This window comes from Penicillium soppii (genome assembly GCF_028829465.1).
Source record: "Penicillium soppii strain IBT 18220 chromosome Unknown utg000006l, whole genome shotgun sequence".
NCBI lineage: Eukaryota > Fungi > Ascomycota > Eurotiomycetes > Eurotiales > Aspergillaceae > Penicillium > Penicillium soppii.
Genome location: NW_026643236.1, coordinates 710,379 through 731,467, shown reverse-complemented (window position 1 = coordinate 731,467; position 21,089 = coordinate 710,379). Strand labels below are relative to the sequence as shown.

Genomic DNA, 21,089 nt, shown 5'->3' with positions numbered 1-21,089 from the left:
TCGGAATTTCTCTTTGAGGATTTTGAGGCTGAGACTTGGCATACAGAAGATCGGGACCGGTTCAGCAGCCACTACCCGAACTTTGCTGTCTCTATTCAAAAAAGAGTGAGGGGGGCTTGATGAATGAAGTCGATCTGGATCGGTTACTTGAGGAGTGGGATGGCCTTGCGTTGTCTGGGGGGACACCGGAAGACGACAGGGAGGGCTAGCAGCAGTATCACAGACACCAGGATCTTAAGTCGTGAGCTTCTCTTCAAGAGTGGCAAAATATCTCTTGAGCTTCTGGCAATCAATTTGGATATGTCATTATGAAAAATAATTCACTTTGTATAGTGCATAACAATAATTATATCGCCGGTATAGAAAGAATGACCCTTAAATACAAACGAAGCCTAGGAAGTTCAGTCTTAAGTACCTATGTATCAACTACTTCAGTATGACTAGATCCTATGTTTACAGATACGTGGATAGTGAATACTTCAAAATGTTTGATTCGAGTGTTTGTCACCATTATAACTATATGCAATTGACAAGAGAAGATTGAATCAATGGTGTCATTGATGGACCAATGCACACATGCGTAGGTATCTTTCGGTCTTGAACGAAGATAATGAGAGAGAATTGCAGCAATTCCTGCCAAGGTGAGCTTTCAATCAACTATTCCAAGGTTGCACTTGGTCACGTTCGGCTCACTCTTACTTCCCCCTCCACTGTCTATCATACTTCCCGAGGTCTCACTTTATTCTGACTCATCAACCTTCTAATAAAGATGACCGTAGACCTTATATCCATATAGGTGTACACGGAAGGTCCGTTTCAGAGATACGAAGCTTCCTTCTCATCTCATCTTTCCTCTCCGCCTTCAAAGTTCATCAGTTTGGGTCTCCAATCCAATCCTTCTTCGAGTTCTTGCTCCCGTTGACACTCGGAATATCAAGATTATTTGAGTCAATTTGAGTTTTATCCTGTTCACTACTCCGAGGATACGCTCAAAAGCCAGCTATCAGCATGGAGTGAGTTCAAATTCACACCGCGCCGACGCATCATAAAGTGTTGCTTACTGACATTTCCTCTTCAGATGGGAGAAGGAAGGTGCCGAGTGTGAGAGATGCAACCGCCACATGTGAGAATACCCACTGACTTTGCCAGCGTGGGCACTGCCCCATTACGGTCCCAGTCGGACCACCAACCCCCGCGGCGAGGGCGAATATGAGGCGGACCCCGAGGACAAAAATAATCCTGTGTCGTATGACAAATATGCATACATTTCATGTTCGTCCAGCATGCCATCTACGACCAACTCAATACCACCCACAAATGGTCTCTTCTCCGCACCATCTGCAGTTTCAAAATCCTCAGACTACGTTCTGAAGCATGTCAACAAGCAGTCAGCCCCCCTAGGACTACGAGGAGACCAGACTCAAAGCTCCAGGCAATGCAGCACTCAAAGATCTTTCGCATCAAATCAGAACATAGCTGGACATGGAAAATTGCCGGGGCAGTCAACAGGAGGATTCGGTCCCGGAAAGTATGGCGTGCCCAAAAAACGACATGCATTCCTAACGAGCCACCAACCACAGAAATTAGACAGACACAAAGGCATTACATCTAGATCTCTTCGCAGTCTTTCGTCTTCACACAATGAATCTTTTGCCAAATCAAAGTGGCGGAAGGGCGCTGCAGCTGATGGTATGTGATCATGTGGTGATTCAACCTCCGTAGTTAACATCGAACAGCCTCTTTTAGACTACCCTGTGAATATCGTGCTTTTAAAGAAAAGCAAGTGGATTTATCTTTGAAGGTTCGTTTGTGCAAAATACTAACCCAAATAAACTAGGCTTGCACAAACTGCCGACGTTTGTGATGAAATAAACCAGCAAACTGGTGCATATGTGAGGGTCAGTGGGAGAAGTGCTAAGGTCAGTATCAGATTATAGTATCATCAGATACCTGGGGTTTGAATTGAATTGCTGATACCCTCCTAGCAAATCGAAATCTGGGGAAAAGAAAGCCAAGTGCTTGCGGCTCAAAAAAAGATTCAGGGTCTCGTGGACAAGACCGCCCAGCCAAAGCGGCTTGAAGAACCCCATAACTGGGACAAAATACATGCTCATTCAAAAATCCAAGTTGCAAGCGAAAATTTCAAAGAACATTGTGATGTCAAAATAGAAGAACTCTGCAAGGCCCCAAGGATTCCCACTGACTGCATGGTATGTACAGCACAACATGTTTTGGTGATACACCACAATGAAAACACTGAGGCTAATATTTGGGTTTGAAACAACAGTTCATTTTCCTATGGCCTCAATATGGCCCATCTCTTAGTCATTGCCTCGTCAGCCGCCGCCAGAATCTCGATGACCTGCGCAAGCTTTATGACGTGAACATATATACGAAGCCGGGTATTGAAGACTGCTTGTTCTTTTCTGGGGATAACGAGCAGAACCTTTGTCGGATCTCAAACGAGCTCCGAGAGATGTGGCAGGCTCTCTTTGTCCAGTACGAGACCGAAATCAAACTGTTCCTTGTCGAGCCGCCTACTATCAGCATCATGCAGTCGAAAGTCATCCTGGAAAAGTTAGGTGATTTGTCTAAAGCTTTTCTTTATGGAATCAAATTACCTCGCGACAGGGTTGCAAGCTGGACTTCTGCTGCTCAAGGCTTTAAGCAGGAGAACAAGAATAACATCAAGGACCATCTCGACAGAGCATTGCAATTGATTCCCCACTTTGATGGGTTTCTTCAAATGCGAGCGAACTTTGGCACTTTCATGTTAGAGGAATGGCGGAAGCCAGTGACCGGGAATACTTATTCATTCGAAGAGTTCCGCAACATGCTGAGGCTTCAGAATGTGCGAGGACGTCTGCTCCCAGGGTATATCATCAAACACTGATATTGCATGTTTTACTAACGACTCGGTTCAGAATTCGTTTACCACAGGAGGAGATGCTCGAGAGAATCATGACGGCAAAGGGCTTGCTTGTACCGTGGGGGGCTGAACGGCTGAGCTCATTGATGAAGATCAAGCCCAAGCACTCCGCTAACTTTGAATATCAGGTGAGAGGAGATTCAATCATTCGGGTTGAAGTGGAGTTCTCGGTCCCGCCTGGATCTGGAGAGTTTGAGACCAATGGGATTCGGTGCTTCAAACCGCGCAAGATCGGCACGCAGGGGGATCTGAAAATGCCAATGCAGATTGGAATGATTGATTTTGAAAGGTTTGGGAGCCGTGGTGTTCTTGAAGAATGATTGAATGTTAATTTATTGATTCTAGATCAGACTGGCAATTCGAGGTCAAAGCATTGGCGCTTTGTCAAGAAAACGATTACACAATTGAGCTGAACAAATTCACACGCTCGATCAAGTACAATTGGAATTCAAGTGTCAAAAGCATCGGATCTGAGCCTATGCGGAAAGCCAACTTCTCTCCAGGTGCACCCGTCACTCGATTTGTTGAAAAGTCCGCGATTCAGTTGAAGGTTATTGGCACCCCGTACGTGTTCGAACTCTCCCGGTTTGACGAATATGTGCGCATGAATCGTCAGTGGCCAAAAAGCCCTAAAGTGACATGGGGCGGGTCACTTTTCAACCCTGAATGGGATGACATCCTCGGTGCACAGGCAAAGCTCAACCTTGCGGAGACCCAAAATGACCGATGTCTTTCCGCATTCTTTCCAGCGTCACCAGAGGCCATCAGAGACGCCAAGAAAGGCATGGATCAGGAAGAGGCTGACGAGAAGCACGAAGACATATGCAGACAAAAAGAGATTGAGGAATTGAAGAACTTCATGAGCAAAATTCAAACAATCGCCCGATTGATGGGGTCGCCTGACTTTGAGATGGTCGATGTTCTCGAGACGGACGTTGGGATCTTGTTTTAATTAGTTCAATGGGGGAAGTTTATCAAGAGTTGATGTGATGGGACCATGAGAGGCTGGTATTCGTAACAAGTAAATGGGAAGAGCAAATAAAAAGGAAAAGAGGGATTGGAAGATCATCAGTTTATTTGTGAGCGCCCGACATAGCTATGCATCGTCAATAGCAATACTCCCATTGCAAATACAGGGTGCTTGGGCTCCAGAACAGCAATTTAAATAGATGTATCTGCGTTGTAGTCGAGTTTGTATCACTTTGGACCCATTGCTGTAACAAACTTCATGGAGGATAGTTCGAGGAAATGGCCAGTCCACGGTAGATCTACTAGATGTTGCAAGATGTAACAATTCGCAATGAGTATAATTTTGATTGCTATATGCATATTGTGTGGACCTGTTCATAGTAGTCAAACTTAGCCCGCGGCAGCCGCCTGAGTAGGGGCACCTTCTCCGGCGAGCATCTTTTGTCTCAATGCTACAGGGTAAATATTAGCATATGCAACAAGTGGACGTAAGGCGATTGAAAGCACATCTCCAATCTCCCCAGAGATAAACTCACTCTCTTCCACAACACGCAATTGCGTGCTCTTGGTTTGTACAATCTTCTCCAACTCCTGCAAGTTCGTCTCCAAGCCCTTGACCTTACCGTCGTAAAATTCAACAGCCTTAGCCGTAGTCTGGTACAGCAAGTCAGTCAGCTAAACATGAATCCCCCTCACCGTATTCGAGCCACATACCTTCTCAATGTAGAAACCAGTTCCAACATCAACAAGCACCTTCTCACGATCCGCCAACCGGCCCTTGACGTATAGCGAGCTGGTCAGGGGCACCAGGATCTCGTCGCGACCGGCGGTCCCAGTCTTCTCATCGCCAGTCACACCGTGGGTAATGGAGCGCACGCAGTCGCGGAACCTGGCCTGGGCCGCACGGAGCTTCGAGTGCGAGGTCGTCAGGTGTTCGAGTTCGGAGGTGAGACGGGTTTGGAGCGCGCGGAGTTGAGGGACGGACAGGGAAGCAAGGTTGACTGATTCAAATGAGTGATTAGTCGACATTCATCACATGTGATGTATCTGGATGCTTAGCCTGCTATCTTGGAGATTGTGGACGTACTCTGGCCTTGGGGAGCTCCGTCTGAGGCGGGGGCGTTTTGCGGCGGCATTTTGAGATTCGTGGTGTGAATGGAGAAGGAATTCGAGGGCGCGGCGGATTGAGCTCGTGTATCCGACGGAGTATTGATGATCGCGTCTTTGGATTGGTTGCGCGAACTGTGTATACAATAGTGGGGGAGAGCTTCAAAAAACTCCCTGAGCGCGTGGTGATAGTGGGTGTAAGGGTTGTCCGCTCATCTATTGGTGGGATGAGGTTATGCACACGCACCTCGCGGTGGGACGTGGGGGAAGTGGCAATAGTCACGTTGTACTTGTTCCATATAGTGTGTATATTAATGCCACGCACTCTCCTATCAACGCGACGTTTGTTACCCAGTCTGGAAAAGACAGCGAAGAAGAAACAACTGTGTACATTAGGTTGGAAAACAGCCGAAGAAGTCTCCATATCATGATAGAGACACCCAAATGACAGTCCGAAGGTCAGTCATTGGACAGACAGATTAGGCTTTTGCTCTGAAGAATTTGCCCATCATGACTCAAAAGACGGTGAGCATTGTTATGCAATCTAATCTTTGCAGTTCCTGGCTAAATCGATCCATTAGCCAACCAAGCTCTTCGCCAAATAACCAAGGTTGATATTGAAGGGGACAGTATAGATCAACACAGCTCGGTGTTACTCCGAACATCCCGACTCCTGTTCTCCGCTCCGAAGACTCCGCAACCCAACTTCTACATACATCACATGAAACCATGGCTTCAAGATTGGCTGCATGTGAAGCTTGCAGGAAAGCAAAAGTCGCCTGTGATCATAAGCGACCGGCATGCACTCGGTGTACAAGTAATGACAGAGCAGCTATCTGCATTTACCGAACAACGCCGTTCAAGAGGAGAAGAGTAGAGAGTTCTACTCCATCCATTCAGCAATCTCCTAGGTATGTGATGCAGCGCTGAGAAGACTGTATTCAATGCAGTAATAACCTATCTGTGCAGTCGGCTATCGCCGGCTCAATCATCGCCATCTTTCGCACCCAGAAACAATCCCTATCCAAATCCGGGGTTCTTAGGATCCTCCAGCCATGTCGCTATTTTCAACCAAATCTCTCCAGAGGAATATCGTGCACCTCATAACTCCCATGCCTCTGAGCCAGACGCGACGATGCTAATGCATTCACAGATTGCCGGCGAGAATATCCTGCTGATACAAGGGGCCGATGTTCTCCGGCAACTTCTAAACACATTTCCTTTAACTACAATGAAGGAATTTGTCATGTTCTGGTTGGAGACAGGAGCAAATATGTCACTGGCTGAACCGTTTGTCGAGAAGTGTACTGAAAACATGACACGTCTGTTTACCACCTTCTCACAGGAGGATAACTGGCACCTGGCGTACGCCCAACGTTTAACTCAAAATTCGCGTGCACCATTGGAAATTAGAACAACATCTGACATATCGGATTTCTGTGCTCAATTCCTCGATCAGAATTTCCGGTGGGAAAGTCTGGGCATATTTCTCTCTGCAGTCAGCCGAGCTACAATAGCGATACCCTTTTTCCCGCCTCTATACAAGACAGAAAAGGACCAGTTTATGCTTCGGAAGTTGGCTACAAGACTGAGTGATCTTGCGTTAGACATTGCGATCTCATTGGATTGCTTGAATGACCTCCAGCTTGTTTTTCAATACGAGAATTTTATTGTCCATACCAATGTTGATGGGGATCAAAGTGAGGATCTGCAATGTATGAATCTTTTAACCTTACGCTAATCAGATCTCCCAGGTTACCATTCGTGGAGCAGACTTGGTGATGTCGTGTCCTCTATGTTTGCACTTGGCTACCATGAAAATGTCGAAAAAAGCAAACCGCCAATCCCCGGCTTCCTAGCGGAACTGAGGAAAACAGCCTGGGCTATAACATACTCCGCGGACAAGAACGTGGCCATCTTCCTTGGTCGACCACCGCGAATGAGCAAGCGATTTTGCCATTTCCAATTACCACTGAATCCCACAAAATCTGATTTAGTCACTAATAACCTGAATGCTTGGGATAGAAATGTAAAATGGGAGATAGGCACTCCATTTTGTTATAGGGCAGGGATACGGTGGGCTGCCTTGTGTGCCGCGCTGAAAGAAGATATTCTCGAATTGCTACGAGATAGACATCGAGAAAACTTCAATCAAATAGCCAGGTAAGCTGCATTACTTCCAAACCTCTGACTGACAATAGATTCTTACCATATGCTTTAACGTAGTTCCATCCGCGAAAAGGCTGAAGTGCAATGGGCAAACCTTCCTTTGAACTTTCGTTTGTCGACTTCTCTGAAGGAATGCTCCGGTGACGCCTTCGAGCGTGACATGCTGGCAAGCATGCGTTTGGACCAACTACACGTCCTTTTCCTGCTTCAATTGTCATTTCTTGACACCCTGACTGAGCCCGATCCATCTATACTTGATGTTTCGGACCAAATGCTTGCTCTTGTTGTCGAAACGGTCCTTTTACGAGATCAGCTCGTTATGTCATCAACATCGCAAGTGTGGAAGGTGTGTTCTCCTAATGTGGGTTTTAGATCAATAATTCCCAGGCTAAATTCTGCTAGATTTCACACTACGGTCTCCCGGCCGCGGGGATCATTCTTCTTTCAATGTTGAAGCAACGTCACAGACTGAACGAAGCCAAATCTTCACGGTCCAAAACACTATTGAATCTCGGTATCCTTGTCGCGCAAGTTCAGGTTGGAAGCATTGTGCGACGCGGTGATCCGAACTATGCCTTGATATCAAAAGCGACACAAACAATTGAACGGTTCCTTGATTCGGTTCACCGCGAAGGAATCCAGTCTCCAACACAAGAGCTCTCGCATCCAGGAGAGAATGGTGATTGGGCTGAGTTCTTCAGTCAAGATCTTTGCGATTTTGAAACCGTTTTTTGGGACAATCTTGCGGATCATCCGTCGCTTTTGGCTTCAGATCACGCTCTGCCCCCAATATAGCGCGATGGTATTATATTAGTATAACCCAATCTCTCCGAAATTAAAATTCATTTTTCTAATTTCATGTGAAGCTGCTCTCACTAGATTTATAGGATTGGCGGTGATGTCCCTACCAAAAGTTTATGCATTTTTGGGAGCCGTGATCTCATGGCATGTGTATAGATTGATCCAGGCTTATGCCTCCCACCAAGTGCAATTCACCACAAACCTGAGTTCGCTCATATGGCTGGCTCTAAATAGAGTCAGATCAAAGGTTCGGCGCTCAATATGGCTGTGAACAAGCACCAAGTCTCCGCAATTGGTGGCCTCTTGGGATTCACCGTTTGATATATATCTGGACTGCCGATTTCGAGCAGCGGTTGATGGAATTATTTCGTTCTACTTTTACGGATGTCGGAACTATGCTAGAACAAAAGTTTCTGGACACAAGGGCGTTGGGAACAACCATAGATCCCATGAACCTAGAAGCCATAATGGGATTTGAAACCCTCCTTCTAAATTTTTGCTTTTGTTTGTTTCCTTTTTATCTCACAGACAATTTCGCTCTTATTGAAGCCGCCTATACCACAGTGAGAATTCTCCAGGAAAATCCAAAGGTTCATCAAACAACAAAATCCCAGCAGCGTAAGTGGACTAGATAGTCCAGCCATTGGACTGAAGGACTAGAAAGAATTAGCCAAGAGAGATAGAAGATGACATGGATGCTCTCGTTGAAAGAAGAAATCAGTATCATTGCTACGCTGAATTTCACTATTTCCAATATAACAGTAAGGTCAAGGCACCACTATATGCTATATAGGAACATCAAGTAGTAACTCACACAATTTGTTGCTCTAGCTGCTCATATTAAATAGAATTAGAGACATTCACCTCGATGTTCTTTTTACTAAATTTGAAAGAGTTGCTTGAGTTGATAGAATAACCAAATGAGTCTATTTTGGGGGTCCAATGCTATCTTGATTCTTCAGTCTATCACATATTGGGTCCTTGATACTGGAGGGTCGTTCTATCTCTCTTGAATTCAAAAGAGCCCCGTCAAAGACAGATTCAAAGATCATAAACCTGAGATATAGAAATTAGTCCAACCATCATGAACTCATGTAATAAGGGGAGGACGAACCATATCAAACCAAACACCCCCTGCGAAAGAGGACTTGCTTTGTCCCTGGTTCTTGAATCCAACACTTTCATAAAAGTTCACCAAGTAATCATGCGCAATCAGCACAGCCCTGCTGGCTCCAAAGCAACCACTCTTAAGATGCTCTGTATAAGCCTTCACGAGAGCCCTCCCAACCTTCTTGCCTTGAAAATCAGGTGAGATAGCGACGGAATGAATAGCAATAGTATCGCCATACTTGTGGTTCCCAATCAGCTCCTCATTGACATAGACCGGCTCGTCATTGGGCAATGAACGCCAATTCTCCGGCATTGACATAGACCCATCGGTCACACGAGTATAAGGCGATCTGACTGCAATGACATGCCCAATCATTGTGGCTGGCGTTCCATCGGTGTTTTCAACAAATAGACCCAAACATAGTTCGGGGCATGCGCCAAGGCGGTAGCAAAACTAGGTTGTGTTAGGGATTGGCGCATCGGCATTTGGTGTTCACTTGGCCTCGGTTTACCTTTTCTTTAGAGCATCGCTCTGCTTCTGTGAAAGCTTGCTCGACAGTTACGCAGATATTCACATCTTCCTTGTCGAGAGTTCGGGTAAAAGCATTGGCACCAGCGAGACCGGGGATGTGGATGTTGGTTTGACCCATGGTGAAATAGTTCTTGTCTGGAAGAATTGGGAAGTAGATATCCTTCTGGAATAGAAAAAAAGATCTAGAATGTGATTCAAAAAGAAGAAGAACAATTGAATTGGCTATACCTTTAAATGAGTCAAGAGATCTAATATGACAAACCGGACTATTCGGACCGGAGTGTTCGGCGTGGGTTGGCGTGGGGACGACCCCGGATGCTGGTTTCCCTCTATCTCCTTCAGGGCATAGAGTCCCTTGTTGTATACATAAGAGCTGAGTCTTTATATAAGCATGTCAATTATGCCTTTCTTTACCGAGAGCGCCCAGCGAACAATGAGATGAGATATTGTACAATTTGACGCGACTAGGTCGCTTAAAGTTACATGCTATTTGTTTTGAATATCTCTGCTTCTGTTCGCTCATAGATGCGTCAACAGAGACCCGACAAACGTGCGCAGTTCATCTAACGGCACATCCTCCTTGATGCCCAAACGACGGCACTGCACTTCCAGGGTCTCCTTCTTCTTCCATCCATTGCCGACGACCACGAGGATAAGATATCCAATTAAATCCGCATCGCCAAGTTTCCAGCCCATGCCCTTGTCCCGGTCATCGAGAATAACATCGAGGGGCGCGGACGCATCGGCGGTAAGGCTGTCATACACCTGGTCAGCAACAACCTCTAGCCCCTTGCTTGGGATCACCACGACCTCGTAGGGCGCTATGACACGGGGCCAGTTGAGACCCTTTGAATCAGCGAGTCTGTTTGCCACAGCAGAGATCATACGCGAGACGCCAATCCCGTGACATCCCATCTGCATTGGCACAATTTTTTCCTTGCCGGATGATGTAGCACCTGAGTCGGATGATCCATCCAGAAGCGCTGGGTTGACAGAGACCGAAGCATTCAAGACTTCACTATATCGCGTTCCGAGGTGGAAAGTATGTCCTAATTCCACCGCAGAGTGGCTAGTCAATGATCCGTGTGCGCAGTGCGAGCATTTGTCACCGTCATGGACGCGAACAAGGCTCAGTTTGTTCGTGGTTCCAGGGAAACGGTCCAGCTTGGAATATTCAATGTCTGAGGCCGTGCAGTTGACTTCTTCAAGAAGGTCGCTTAGTGGTGGGCGCTGGTATACTCGCACTTGAGAGTCGTACAGGTCCAATACACGCGGCTTGTGCGTAGAAGACTTGTTTGCCTTCACGTGTTTGACCCATCGCTCGAGTGGCTTTTCCACGCTCAGATCAAGGTCAATTCCTGCAGCGGTAGCGATGGCCTTGACAGCATGTGAGTTAACATGACGCTCAACAGGCTCTGTTGCGCCATTCTGCATCGAGAACTTGGGGTGCCAGCCCCGTACGATGGTGTTGCTATCATGAGAGATGGCCATCCACATGCCTGTTGAGATTGTTGACCCACCTTCGACAACAGTATCGTCTGTGTTGAAACCAGGCGTTTCAGATTGTTCGAATTCATTGATGTTATGTGTCTTGCCGTCCGCAAGTTCTTCGTTATATACGTGATCACAATTTGAACAACTGACCACATCGTCCTCGCCCTTGGGACTGATGAAATGGTATTCGTGGCTTAACGAACCTCCCATATTTCCCGAGTCCGCTGCAGCGACTAAATACGGGATTTTGAGTTCGTCAAAAAGCTCCTTGTAGGCTCGCTTAACTGCATCGTAAGTTTTTAGCGCCTCGCTGACACTGTAGTCAAATGTGTAGAGATCTTTCATGATGAACTCTCTCCCACGAAGTAGACCTTGCCTAGGCCGGGCTTCATCTCTGTATTTGCGTGCTTGATGAACGCATGTTAGTCAGCTGATATGATAGGAAGAATACTCCACTCTTACAAATTTGATATACCCGAAGGGGCAAACTCTTGTATGATGTCGTCAGGTTGCCCACGAGGGTGGTAATTTCCTCTTCGTGAGTCGGAGCCAGGAGAAATGGAGTGTCTTTCCTGTCTTTAAATTTGAACAGCTAGATCTAGCATTAGCAACGGCCTCCAATATATGAGAGGCATCAACCCACTTCTGAACCTTCAGTCAGCCTACCCGACTGCTCCCAAAGCTCTTGCGATGACAATGAAGATAAAGACACTTTGGATGCGCCTGAAATAGTACAAATCAGTATTTTGAAAAATCATGGGAAAGAGGTAGCATACCGAGTGAGCCCATATGCTTGTCAATCAGACGCTCTAGCTTATCCTGAACGCGCAGCCCTAGTGGGAGTAGATGAAACACTCCGGAATATGCCTGCAGGTCTGTCAATTATATTCGTTGATCCATAAGATATGACTGCTCACCTGTCGAAGGAAACCGCCTCGTACTAACAGGTCGTTGGCATCCTCTAGATCTTTGTTAGCTTCCAATGATTGGTCATGTCAACGGGTTCTATATATCGCACCCTGTTCACCATCAATCGGTTTCTTGGTGATTCCACCTGTAGGAATCCACAAATTTGACACACGGCTTCGGCCGTCCACCTGCAATCAAGTCAGTATCCAGCATTGAGCTCACGCAATCAAGTACATACGTGAAGATTGCATTGCTGAACGCGGAGGCTCAACGCCAATCGTCGCCTGGGTATACGCCCAAGAACAGGTCGGAGCCCAGAGAACATTGAAATTGAGACAGCAAAGCTTCAAACAATGTTAATCTCGCAATTGAACTGCTGGCTAAATCGAAAAATAAAATGGTAGAACAAACCGTGTCTCCCTTCTCCGATGTTTCTTATCGGGTTGGTCCGAGCGTCCTGATAACCCGCCGCAAAAGATTTCTCCGTTCAATTTTCTTTTCTCCATCATTCAACCCCAAACACACCACATCATGGCCAAAGGGGAAAAAAAGCGCTCTTCGGGCGCAAATGAGCCTGCCCCCGAGGCAGCCGCTGCAACCTCTGCTTTCGATTCGATCGTTATGCCGGACGCAAGCGCCTTTGTAGGCCTACGACAGAAAATTGAACAACGATTGAAGAATCAGACCCAGAACACCGGCAAGGGAAAGAAGGACAACAAGCAGCCCCCTGCGCCTAAAACAGATGCTTTCGCAAAGAAAGGAAAGCAATCTCCCGCCAAGCCCGGCCGACCCCAGGATTCCGCGCAAGGCAAGAAGCGGGATCGCAATGGCGAGGTGATTGCTCGGGACGAGAAGAAGGATGGAAAGAGCAACCAGGAAAAGCCCAAGGTGCACAAGAAAACTAACGACGACGAAACTCTGCGCCAGGAAATTCTCGCCATGGGTGGCACAGAGGAAGATCTTGAACTTCTTGCTGGTGTTGACTCGGAGTCTGAGGTCGAAGGTGAAACCGCCAAAGGCGATGATGATCTTCGCAAGCAGCTCGCAAGTATGCTGGAAGCTGCCGGTCACGTAGTGCCCGAGGATCTTGAGGATGACGAAGTCGAGGAAATCGAAGAGGAGCCAGAAGAGAGTGAAGATGAAATTGCTGCTGAGGACAGCGAGGACAACGCAGAGAGCAGCGGAGCGGAATCAGACATTGAAGAAGCCCCTGCTAAGAAAAAGGAGTCCGAAGCTACTGTTCCCAAGGAGTTTCTGAACCTGGTAAGTTGTGGCATGCCCTAAAACTATGATACCTTTGCTAACCTTTGCCCACAGAAAGTTCTTCCTCGTTCCGATTGGTATAACATCCCCATGCCCTCCGCTGGAAACACAAAACAAATGAACGCATTGCCGCGCCACCTTATCGAGCGCGTCCACGAGCTGGCCAACAATCTTCTCCAGGAAGAGAACGAGCAATATGCGGTGGCCCAAAGAACGAACGCTTCTTCGTCACACAAGTTCTACTCCACCATCATGGCTTCCGGTACTCTGAGCGATAAGATTTCAGCCTTGACTCTGAACGTTCAGGAGTCACCTCTGCACAATACCAAGGCACTGGAAACATTGATTGGCCTCGGAAAGAAACGCAGTCGCGCGCAGGCAGTTGAGGTCCTGCGGTCGTTGAAGGATATGTTTGCCCAGGGTACTCTGTTGCCCAGTGACCGACGACTGAAGGCTTTCGCCAACCAGCCTGGTCTGGTTGCAGCATTCCAAGGTGCCGGTGGCCGATGGAACGAGAAGGACCCCCTTCCTGGTGGTCTTCAAAAGAGCCAGTTGATTGTTTGGGCCTTTGAGAACTTCGTCAAGGACCAATTCTTCGAGGTTTTGAAGATTTTGGAAATTTGGTGCAATGACGAAATCGAATTTTCTCGGTCTCGCGCCGTCAGTTACGTCTACGAACTTCTGAAGGAGAAGCCGGAGCAAGAGACCAACCTTCTGCGACTTTTGGTCAACAAGCTTGGAGATCCAGGCAAGAAGATTGCCTCTCGAGCCTCTTACCTGCTCCTGCAACTCATGCAGTCGCATCCTATGATGAAGCCCATCATCATCAAGTCAGTGGAAGAGGTGCTGTTCCGACCCGGCCAGAGCTCTCACACCAAGTACTACGCTATTATCACACTGAATCAAACTATCCTGAGACAGAAGGAAGAGAAGGTGGCTGCTCAGCTGCTGGACATCTACTTCGGTTTGTTCCTTGTTCTTCTTAAGCCCTCGACTGCGGGCAATCCGGGCAAGCCGGCCCCTAAGGGCAAGCACGGTAAGTCTGGAAAGGGACCTAAGGGCAAGGGTGACGACGAGGCCAAGGGCCAGGCTCAGGACGACGAGATGCGGGAAAAGTTGATCTCTGGTGTCTTGACCGGTGTCAACCGTGCTTATCCTTTCACCGACTCGGATTCTGAACGGTATGTTACCTACGCTATATTGCTTCTCGCAAATTACTAACCTTGATTAGCATGTCAAAGCACCTTGACACCCTCTTCCGTATCACGCACTCGTCAAACTTCAACACCAGTATCCAAGCTCTCATGCTGATCCAACAGCTGACAGTGGCCAACAAGGTGTCTGGCGATCGTTTCTACCGCACTCTGTACGAGTCCTTGCTCGATCCTCGCGTTGCTACTTCCTCCAAGCAATCTCTCTACCTCAACCTTCTCTACAAGTCTCTCAAGAACGATCTTAATGTCCGACGAGTCAAGGCATTTGTTAAGCGCCTTATGCAGGTTCTTGGCATGCACCAACCCTCTTTCATTTGCGGTATCCTCTACATGATCCGCGAGCTCGAGAAGACATTCACAGGCCTGATGGCCCTGGTTGACCAGCCTGAGGAACTCGACGACGATGAAGAGGAGAACTTCCGTGACGTTCCCGATGAGGATGACGAGCAAGTTGAAGAGGCACCAGTTATCGAGGCTAGCAAACCTAAGCAGGCCAACGCATACGATCCTCGCAAGCGCGACCCCGAGCACAGCAATGCCGACCGAAGCTGTCTTTGGGAATTGCTGCCGTTCACTAACCACTTCCATCCTTCCGTCTCTCTCAACGCTACGAATTTGCTCGAGCACAAGCCAATGAGCGGCAAGCCAGACCTGACGTTGCACACTCTCACCCACTTCCTCGACCGCTTCGTGTACCGCACACCCAAAGCTAGCGCCGGTGCTCGCGGTGCCTCTCTCATGCAGCCTCTTGCTGGTGGTGACACTGTCGACCGCCTGGTGGAGGCCGGCAAGAAGGCCCAGAACCAGCTGCCGCTCAACACTGACGCTTTCTGGAAGAAGAAGGCCCAGGATGTCGCCGCCGAGGATGTCTTCTTCCACGAGTACTTCACCCGTGTTAACAAGGACAAGGAGAAGTCCCGTGCCAAGAAGGGCAAGGATGTCGATGCTGTCGATGGCGATGAAGGCCTCAGCGACAACGAAGACGAGATCTGGAAGGCGCTCGTCGACTCCCGGCCTGAGCTGGAAGCCGATGAGAGCGACGACGACCTGGACATGTCCGACCTCGAGTCCGCGCTCGGTGATGATGATGACGAGGAAGATGAAGGCGACGACGATTCCGATGGTGGCGTCATCTTCAATGACGAGTCCGATGTGCCCTCCGACGAAGACGAGGAAATGGCCGACTTCAGCGAGGAAGAGGCCGCCCCAGCCAAGTCGAAGAAGACCGCCAAGAAACCCTCCAAAGAAGACGAGGAGGACTCCGACGACTTCGATATGGATGTGTCAGACGACGAGGCCTTCTTCGACAGCGACGAGGATCTCCCCTCGGACATCGAGATCGGCGGCGCGGTCGAAGAGCCTGCCGATGTCCCTGCCCCGGCCGAGTCAAACAGCAAGAAGCGCCGCAAGCTCAAGCAGCTGCCTACCTTCGCCTCCGCGGAGGACTACGCTGCTTTGCTGGCGGACGACGACGACGGAATGTAATCTGTATATCTATCCGGACGAAGATTTCGATTCTGTATCACCCCCACGGGGGCCAAAAATTCTTATTTTGCATCTGGAGTTGTTGTGGGCTGCACATGTTTCTTTTTTCATTGTCATATATAACTATCTATTATCTTCGTCTGTGGGCGCAGCCAATACAAGCTTCCATATACAACTACCTACCCTGCTTAGCGCTACTGAATGCATGTAGTATAACCATACTCCGTATGTTTTTATTTTGTAGGAGTTTCCAGCTAGACCTACCTACCCCTGTCCACCAAAATAGCGTCTCCGGCTTCACAGAATCCCAACCCCTGCACTAAGGCAAGGCTGCATCCTGCACCGAACAGTTAAATCGGCTCTCGGTAAGGTGGCGAGATGTAGGTAATCTCCAGATCGCGCGCAATAAGGCGACCCATTTTTGTGGAAATACAATAATGTAAAATGAAACATCTAAATAAGCTCTTTCAGCCAGCTCCGTGTGGCTCGGCGCCTTGAACGCCAATGCCGTGTGGATCTTTGATGCCATCGCTGTGGATTCGCACGCAAGAGCGGCTGATGGGGGCTGAAAGTCCAGAACGTCGCCCTAGGGATTACCGGTGTTCGGTGTTTTGCTGGATGCATCTATACTCTCCCCCGTGTAGTTATAGTATAGAGATAGAACGATAATACTCTACGTCATTCCATTGTTCTTTTGCCTCATAGCATGATCAAAGTGAACTGCCGGTTCCAGGGCAATATGTCACCTTTAATAGTACCTAGGCAAACTCTAAAATTATAGAAAGATCTCAGAAATCAAAAGTAGAGTATTTGCTGTATTAGATACGTATGGACAAAAATCACGGTAGACATGTAGGATCTTTTAGCATGCGTAACATAATACGGCCAAATTACCGTATGATCACGGCACTTTAGTAGTACTTTAACATATAGATGATGAATATATCTGGTGAACGTCTCAAAGCCAGGAAGAAGATATACCTATAGAGGGAGAGAGAGAGAGAGAGAGAGAGCTATGGAAGGAAAGATCTGGGCAGGCAGCGTCAAAGCCACTGAAACAATTCAGCTTGGACAAGCAGAACAATTCGATAGCATCGTATCATCACCATGCTACGGGTTATATTCATCCTTTGTATTTTGATAAGTGTCCATAGGGACGGAGCTGATGGCAAATCAGGGGACGTTTTGTGGAAGGCGCAGATGTTAACAGGTGCAGCTTGAAGATAGTCGTGACCACACAAGCCCCGAGTTTTCAAGATCATTATCTCAATTGGTGAGTCTCAGATATCATTTTTAGCTTTTTGGTTGTGCAAAGTTACTCCTTTGCAAGGGACACCTACTGACCGTCCAAGCGTTCAGGGCTAGTAACCACGCCCACTTTCTACGGAGTGAATCACTATTCTACTTTATGCTTTTTTCCTCATGGTATGATCAATTGAAGATGCACTCTAGGGCTCCAAGGCAAGATTAGTCAGCAGCACGTGGCGCCATAATCTAGGGCATTTGCTTTTTTTTTCAGCGTGTAAAGAGTACAATACATATAGATATGATGTTGTACAATGCATACGAGTATATATTCTACTTAGGTATTCTCATACGGGTCTAGTCAAAAGATCCGAGAGCAATGGTATCATCCTGGTAACTCTAATCGCAGTTTGCTTACATTACCAGATCAGGAAATCCATACACACTCTAAGTGGTTGATCCCTTCTTTCGTCGCATTCAGCGCCACCGCCTTATATCATGTACGCTCGAATCACAGCGCCAAACAAAACCACTCAGAACCCATTCAATTATTCTAATCAAAGAACTGGATCAACTATGCTTCCATGTTTTCGGGGCGTGGTATGCATGGATTCCGATACCGACCGGGGCACTCCCTGGAAAGAAGGGGGCCATCATTCGACAACAGCCATCCGCATGCGGGGCCGCCACGGCCCACAGACGTATAGCATAACGGAGATGATATGATATGCGGGCGCAACCGACTTTGCTGGGTGGGTTTGTGCACGGAAGCTCCAATCATCCTTGGACTCTTGTCGACCGCGTGCGCAGCCCCCCTTACTCTAGCAGTGGTTGAAGAATCGATTTGACAATTCGAAAAATTCGAAAATTCGAAAATCGGGTTCGGAATGCCCGTCAATGAAAAGAACAAGATATGGGATTATCGCCTATTATGGACTAGTACTCCAGACTGGATCCAGCTGCCATTCAGGGAAGTCCCTCTTGAATGTCCCTTGGCACATCTTGACTTCAAGCCGTGGCTTGCGCCTCCAATTGCGGCCCCCGGAGATTCCTTCTCCATCACGTCATTGCGTCTTGTTGCGTCTTGTTGCCTTGTCTCGATCAAAAGTTTTTTTTTTTTTTTTTCTCATTTCTTTTTCCGGTTTGAATTCAAGTGGGTATGGGCTCTCCATACCAATTTAATTGTACAACATTTGTCTTATGCTATAGCTACCTCTCTTGGCCCTTTTTTTCCTCTTTCTTTTCAGTCTGAGCTAGTTCCTAGTCTTCTCTCTCTCTTCCTTTGTAACATCTTCCTCTCATTCGAGTTTGGGATTGCGATTGTTCCTATTTAGGGAATACTACGTCAAAGTACTCCATACCCGCATTTGCCCTAATCCGTCCACCTCTTGTGTTGCTTCTTCTCTCAACGCATTATTCATTAAAAGTCTGATCTTGAAGGTAAATGATCGGCGCATATGTCAACAAAAAAGAAGACTCCGCTCACAATCTGTCCAGTACAATATACAGAATACTTAGAGCATTACATGCATCCGCAGATCTTCGCCAACTCCCTCAACTCCACCGAGTTACCCCACGAGTACGATTCGTCCGCTCTCTCAAATCATGGCTGGGTTGAATGAATCAACAAGACCCGTCGGCTGGGATCACGATCGGAATATCGATGCCTCCCCCGATCTCTCAGACAAGTCCGAACACGATCCCAAGCTGAAGGACTTCGATGTCGAGGGTCAGGGCCGCAATGGCTCGCGAAATGATATTACCGCCATCGATGGCTCCTCAACGACAGAGAGCGTTGGTCGCCAGATTGACATGGAATCGGAGAACACAATCAAATATCGCACGTGTAGTTGGCAAAAGGTGCGTGTGGGCTGGATCCATGACAAAATATGCATTAACGTACTAACGGTTTTTTTAGACTGCCGCATTGCTTTTCTCCGAGTACATCTGCTTGGCCATTATGTCCTTCCCTTGGTCGTACTCAATTCTAGGCCTTGTTCCTGGTTTGATACTGACCGTGGTGATCGCCGGTATCGTGCTGTACACTTCGCTGATCACCTGGTACGGATTCAATCCGTTCTTGCTCATAAATATGTGACATAGTGCTAATATCTATACAGGAGATTCTGTCTGCGACACCCAGAAGTCCGTGATGTTTGCGACATTGGCCAATACCTGTTTTGGGACTCCAAGATTGCATGGTGGGCCACAGCAGTCATGTTCCTTTTGAACAACACCTTCATCCAAGGCCTGCACTGCGTAGTCGGCGCCGAGTACCTGAACACGATGTCGGGCGGCGCAGTGTGCACAGTTGCATTTTCCGCCATCGTGGCCATCATCTCATTCTTCTTCTCACTACCGCGCACATTCAGCACTTTGTCCAAAGTAGCTACCCTCTCCGCGTTCTTCACCTTCGTCTCCGTCATCCTGGCCTGTGTCTTCGCCGGCATCGAAGATCACCCCGCCGGATACACCGCAGCCAAGGGCAATCCCATCGTCCTCGCCGTCCCAGCGAAGGGCACCACATTCGTACAGGGCATGAACGCATTCCTGAACATCAGCTACACCTTCATCGGCCAGATCACGCTCCCCAGCTTCATCGCCGAGATGAAAGAGCCGCGCGACTTCTGGAAGTCCGTGACAGCCGTGACAATCGCCGAGATCATCGTCTTCAGTCTCGTCGGCGCCATCACTTACAATTACGTCGGCAACCAGTACATGGTTGCTCCGGCGTTCGGCTCCATCGGCGACGATCTGTACAAGAAGGTCTCATTTTCCTTCATGATCCCAACAATCATCTTCCTGGGCGTGCTATACGCCTCCGTCTCCGCGCGCTTCGTCTTCTTCCGCCTGTTCGATGACACCCGCCACAAGGGCAACAACACCGTTGTTGGCTGGGCTTCATGGGCTGCCATCCTTGCGGCGCTGTGGATCGCAGCTTGGATCATCGCCGAGGTCATCCCCTTCTTCTCCGATCTGTTGTCCATTATGAGCTCCCTATTCGATTCCTTCTTCGGCTTCATCTTCTGGGGAACGGCTTATATTCGCATGCGGGCTGCAGACCACGGACCCCGGTTCTTTATGGTTCGTGGCATCCGCGGATGGCTCGGGTTCATCTTCAACGTTTTCTTGATCATTGTTGGTTTCTTCTTCTTGGGCCCTGGTACATACGTAAGTGCTCACTCTCCGACTTGCTGCATCAAGTCTTTTTCTAGCCTGAATCATTCTTCTGACACCCTTCTAGGCTTCCGTGATGGCCGTGGTAACCAGCTACCGCGAGGGCACCGTCGGTGGCGTTTTCACCTGCGCCAGTAATGCTCTGTAAATACCCGCGGGGCGGGGACTTGTTAATTATATCTTCATTCTGCATTTGGATACCTGCACGTTGTTTCCGATTGCCTGGCCTATGGCTTCGGGGACTTTATGACTGTGATGACCGAGTTCGACCAAGTGACGGGTTATTGTTGATGCATACCTCCTTGGGATATTTTTAAAATTTTTGCTTTTGGGACTTGTTCCGGTGATGTTTTGTGACATTTCATCGCTTGGCTCTCAATGCTCTGTATAGTTTGGAGAGGGGGGGGGGGTTGGGGGGGTGGTTTCTTATATATGTATATCTTTATCCCTGCATTCTTTGCAGAAGACGCCGCGTCCAATTGAATGTAGGCGACCGCTTTAGAAGCTGCCCTGGGCTGTCCAATTGTTATTTGGAATCACCGCGGTAATGGCCGATAGGCTTTTGGTCGACCGAACATACTCTTCTGTCCATTGTAGACGCTCATGTCTCATACTCTTATTTGTGACGACTGTTACAGGAATACCGCAACAAGGCACGTTAAGTTATGTCATTCCATTCACAAAG

General features: G+C 48.0%; 6 protein-coding genes across 6 annotated transcripts; 4 read left to right on the top strand and 2 right to left on the bottom strand.

Moving 5' to 3' along the window:
• Window positions 1–2,476: 2,476 nt before the first annotated feature.
• N7529_007652 (uncharacterized protein) lies at window positions 2,477–3,881 on the top strand (the record flags this gene model as incomplete). Its single annotated transcript, XM_057243179.1, has 3 exons — window positions 2,477–2,874; window positions 2,925–3,218; window positions 3,275–3,881. The coding sequence occupies 3 exons, from the start codon at window positions 2,477–2,479 to the stop codon at window positions 3,879–3,881; spliced, it is 1,299 nt and encodes a 432-aa protein (XP_057094717.1).
• Window positions 3,882–4,288: 407 nt separating this feature from the next.
• Window positions 4,289–5,034, bottom strand: N7529_007651 (prefoldin subunit 5; the record flags this gene model as incomplete). The annotated part of the gene is made up of 3 exons (XM_057243178.1): window positions 4,289–4,552; window positions 4,613–4,899; window positions 4,986–5,034. The coding sequence occupies 3 exons, from the start codon at window positions 5,032–5,034 to the stop codon at window positions 4,289–4,291; spliced, it is 600 nt and encodes a 199-aa protein (XP_057094716.1).
• A 607-nt stretch (window positions 5,035–5,641) lies between these two features.
• N7529_007650 (transcriptional regulator family TF) lies at window positions 5,642–7,969 on the top strand (the record flags this gene model as incomplete). The annotated part of the gene is given in 6 exon segments (XM_057243177.1): window positions 5,642–5,916; window positions 5,975–6,653; window positions 6,669–6,705; window positions 6,760–7,168; window positions 7,232–7,520; window positions 7,577–7,969. Coding segments are annotated over 6 exon segments (2,082 nt in total), but the record flags the coding sequence as incomplete, so codon positions are not given.
• A 1,096-nt stretch (window positions 7,970–9,065) lies between these two features.
• On the bottom strand, window positions 9,066–12,345 carry N7529_007649 (putative proline--tRNA ligase AIM10; the record flags this gene model as incomplete). The annotated part of the gene is made up of 10 exons (XM_057243176.1): window positions 9,066–9,539; window positions 9,598–9,780; window positions 9,846–9,996; window positions 10,168–11,518; window positions 11,574–11,703; window positions 11,755–11,834; window positions 11,888–11,978; window positions 12,029–12,072; window positions 12,130–12,208; window positions 12,259–12,345. 10 exons carry the CDS (start codon window positions 12,343–12,345, stop codon window positions 9,066–9,068), a joined length of 2,670 nt encoding a protein of 889 aa, XP_057094714.1.
• Window positions 12,232–15,982, top strand: N7529_007648 (RNA-binding ribosome biosynthesis protein MAK21; the record flags this gene model as incomplete). The annotated part of the gene is made up of 5 exons (XM_057243175.1): window positions 12,232–12,326; window positions 12,425–13,283; window positions 13,338–13,755; window positions 13,777–14,464; window positions 14,515–15,982. Coding segments are annotated over 5 exons (3,528 nt in total), but the record flags the coding sequence as incomplete, so codon positions are not given.
• Window positions 15,983–18,832: 2,850 nt separating this feature from the next.
• Window positions 18,833–20,552, top strand: N7529_007647 (putative neutral amino acid permease; the record flags this gene model as incomplete). Its single annotated transcript, XM_057243174.1, has 4 exons — window positions 18,833–19,087; window positions 19,146–19,288; window positions 19,348–20,398; window positions 20,472–20,552. 4 exons carry the CDS (start codon window positions 18,833–18,835, stop codon window positions 20,550–20,552), a joined length of 1,530 nt encoding a protein of 509 aa, XP_057094712.1.
• Between the last annotated feature and the right edge of the window lie 537 nt (window positions 20,553–21,089).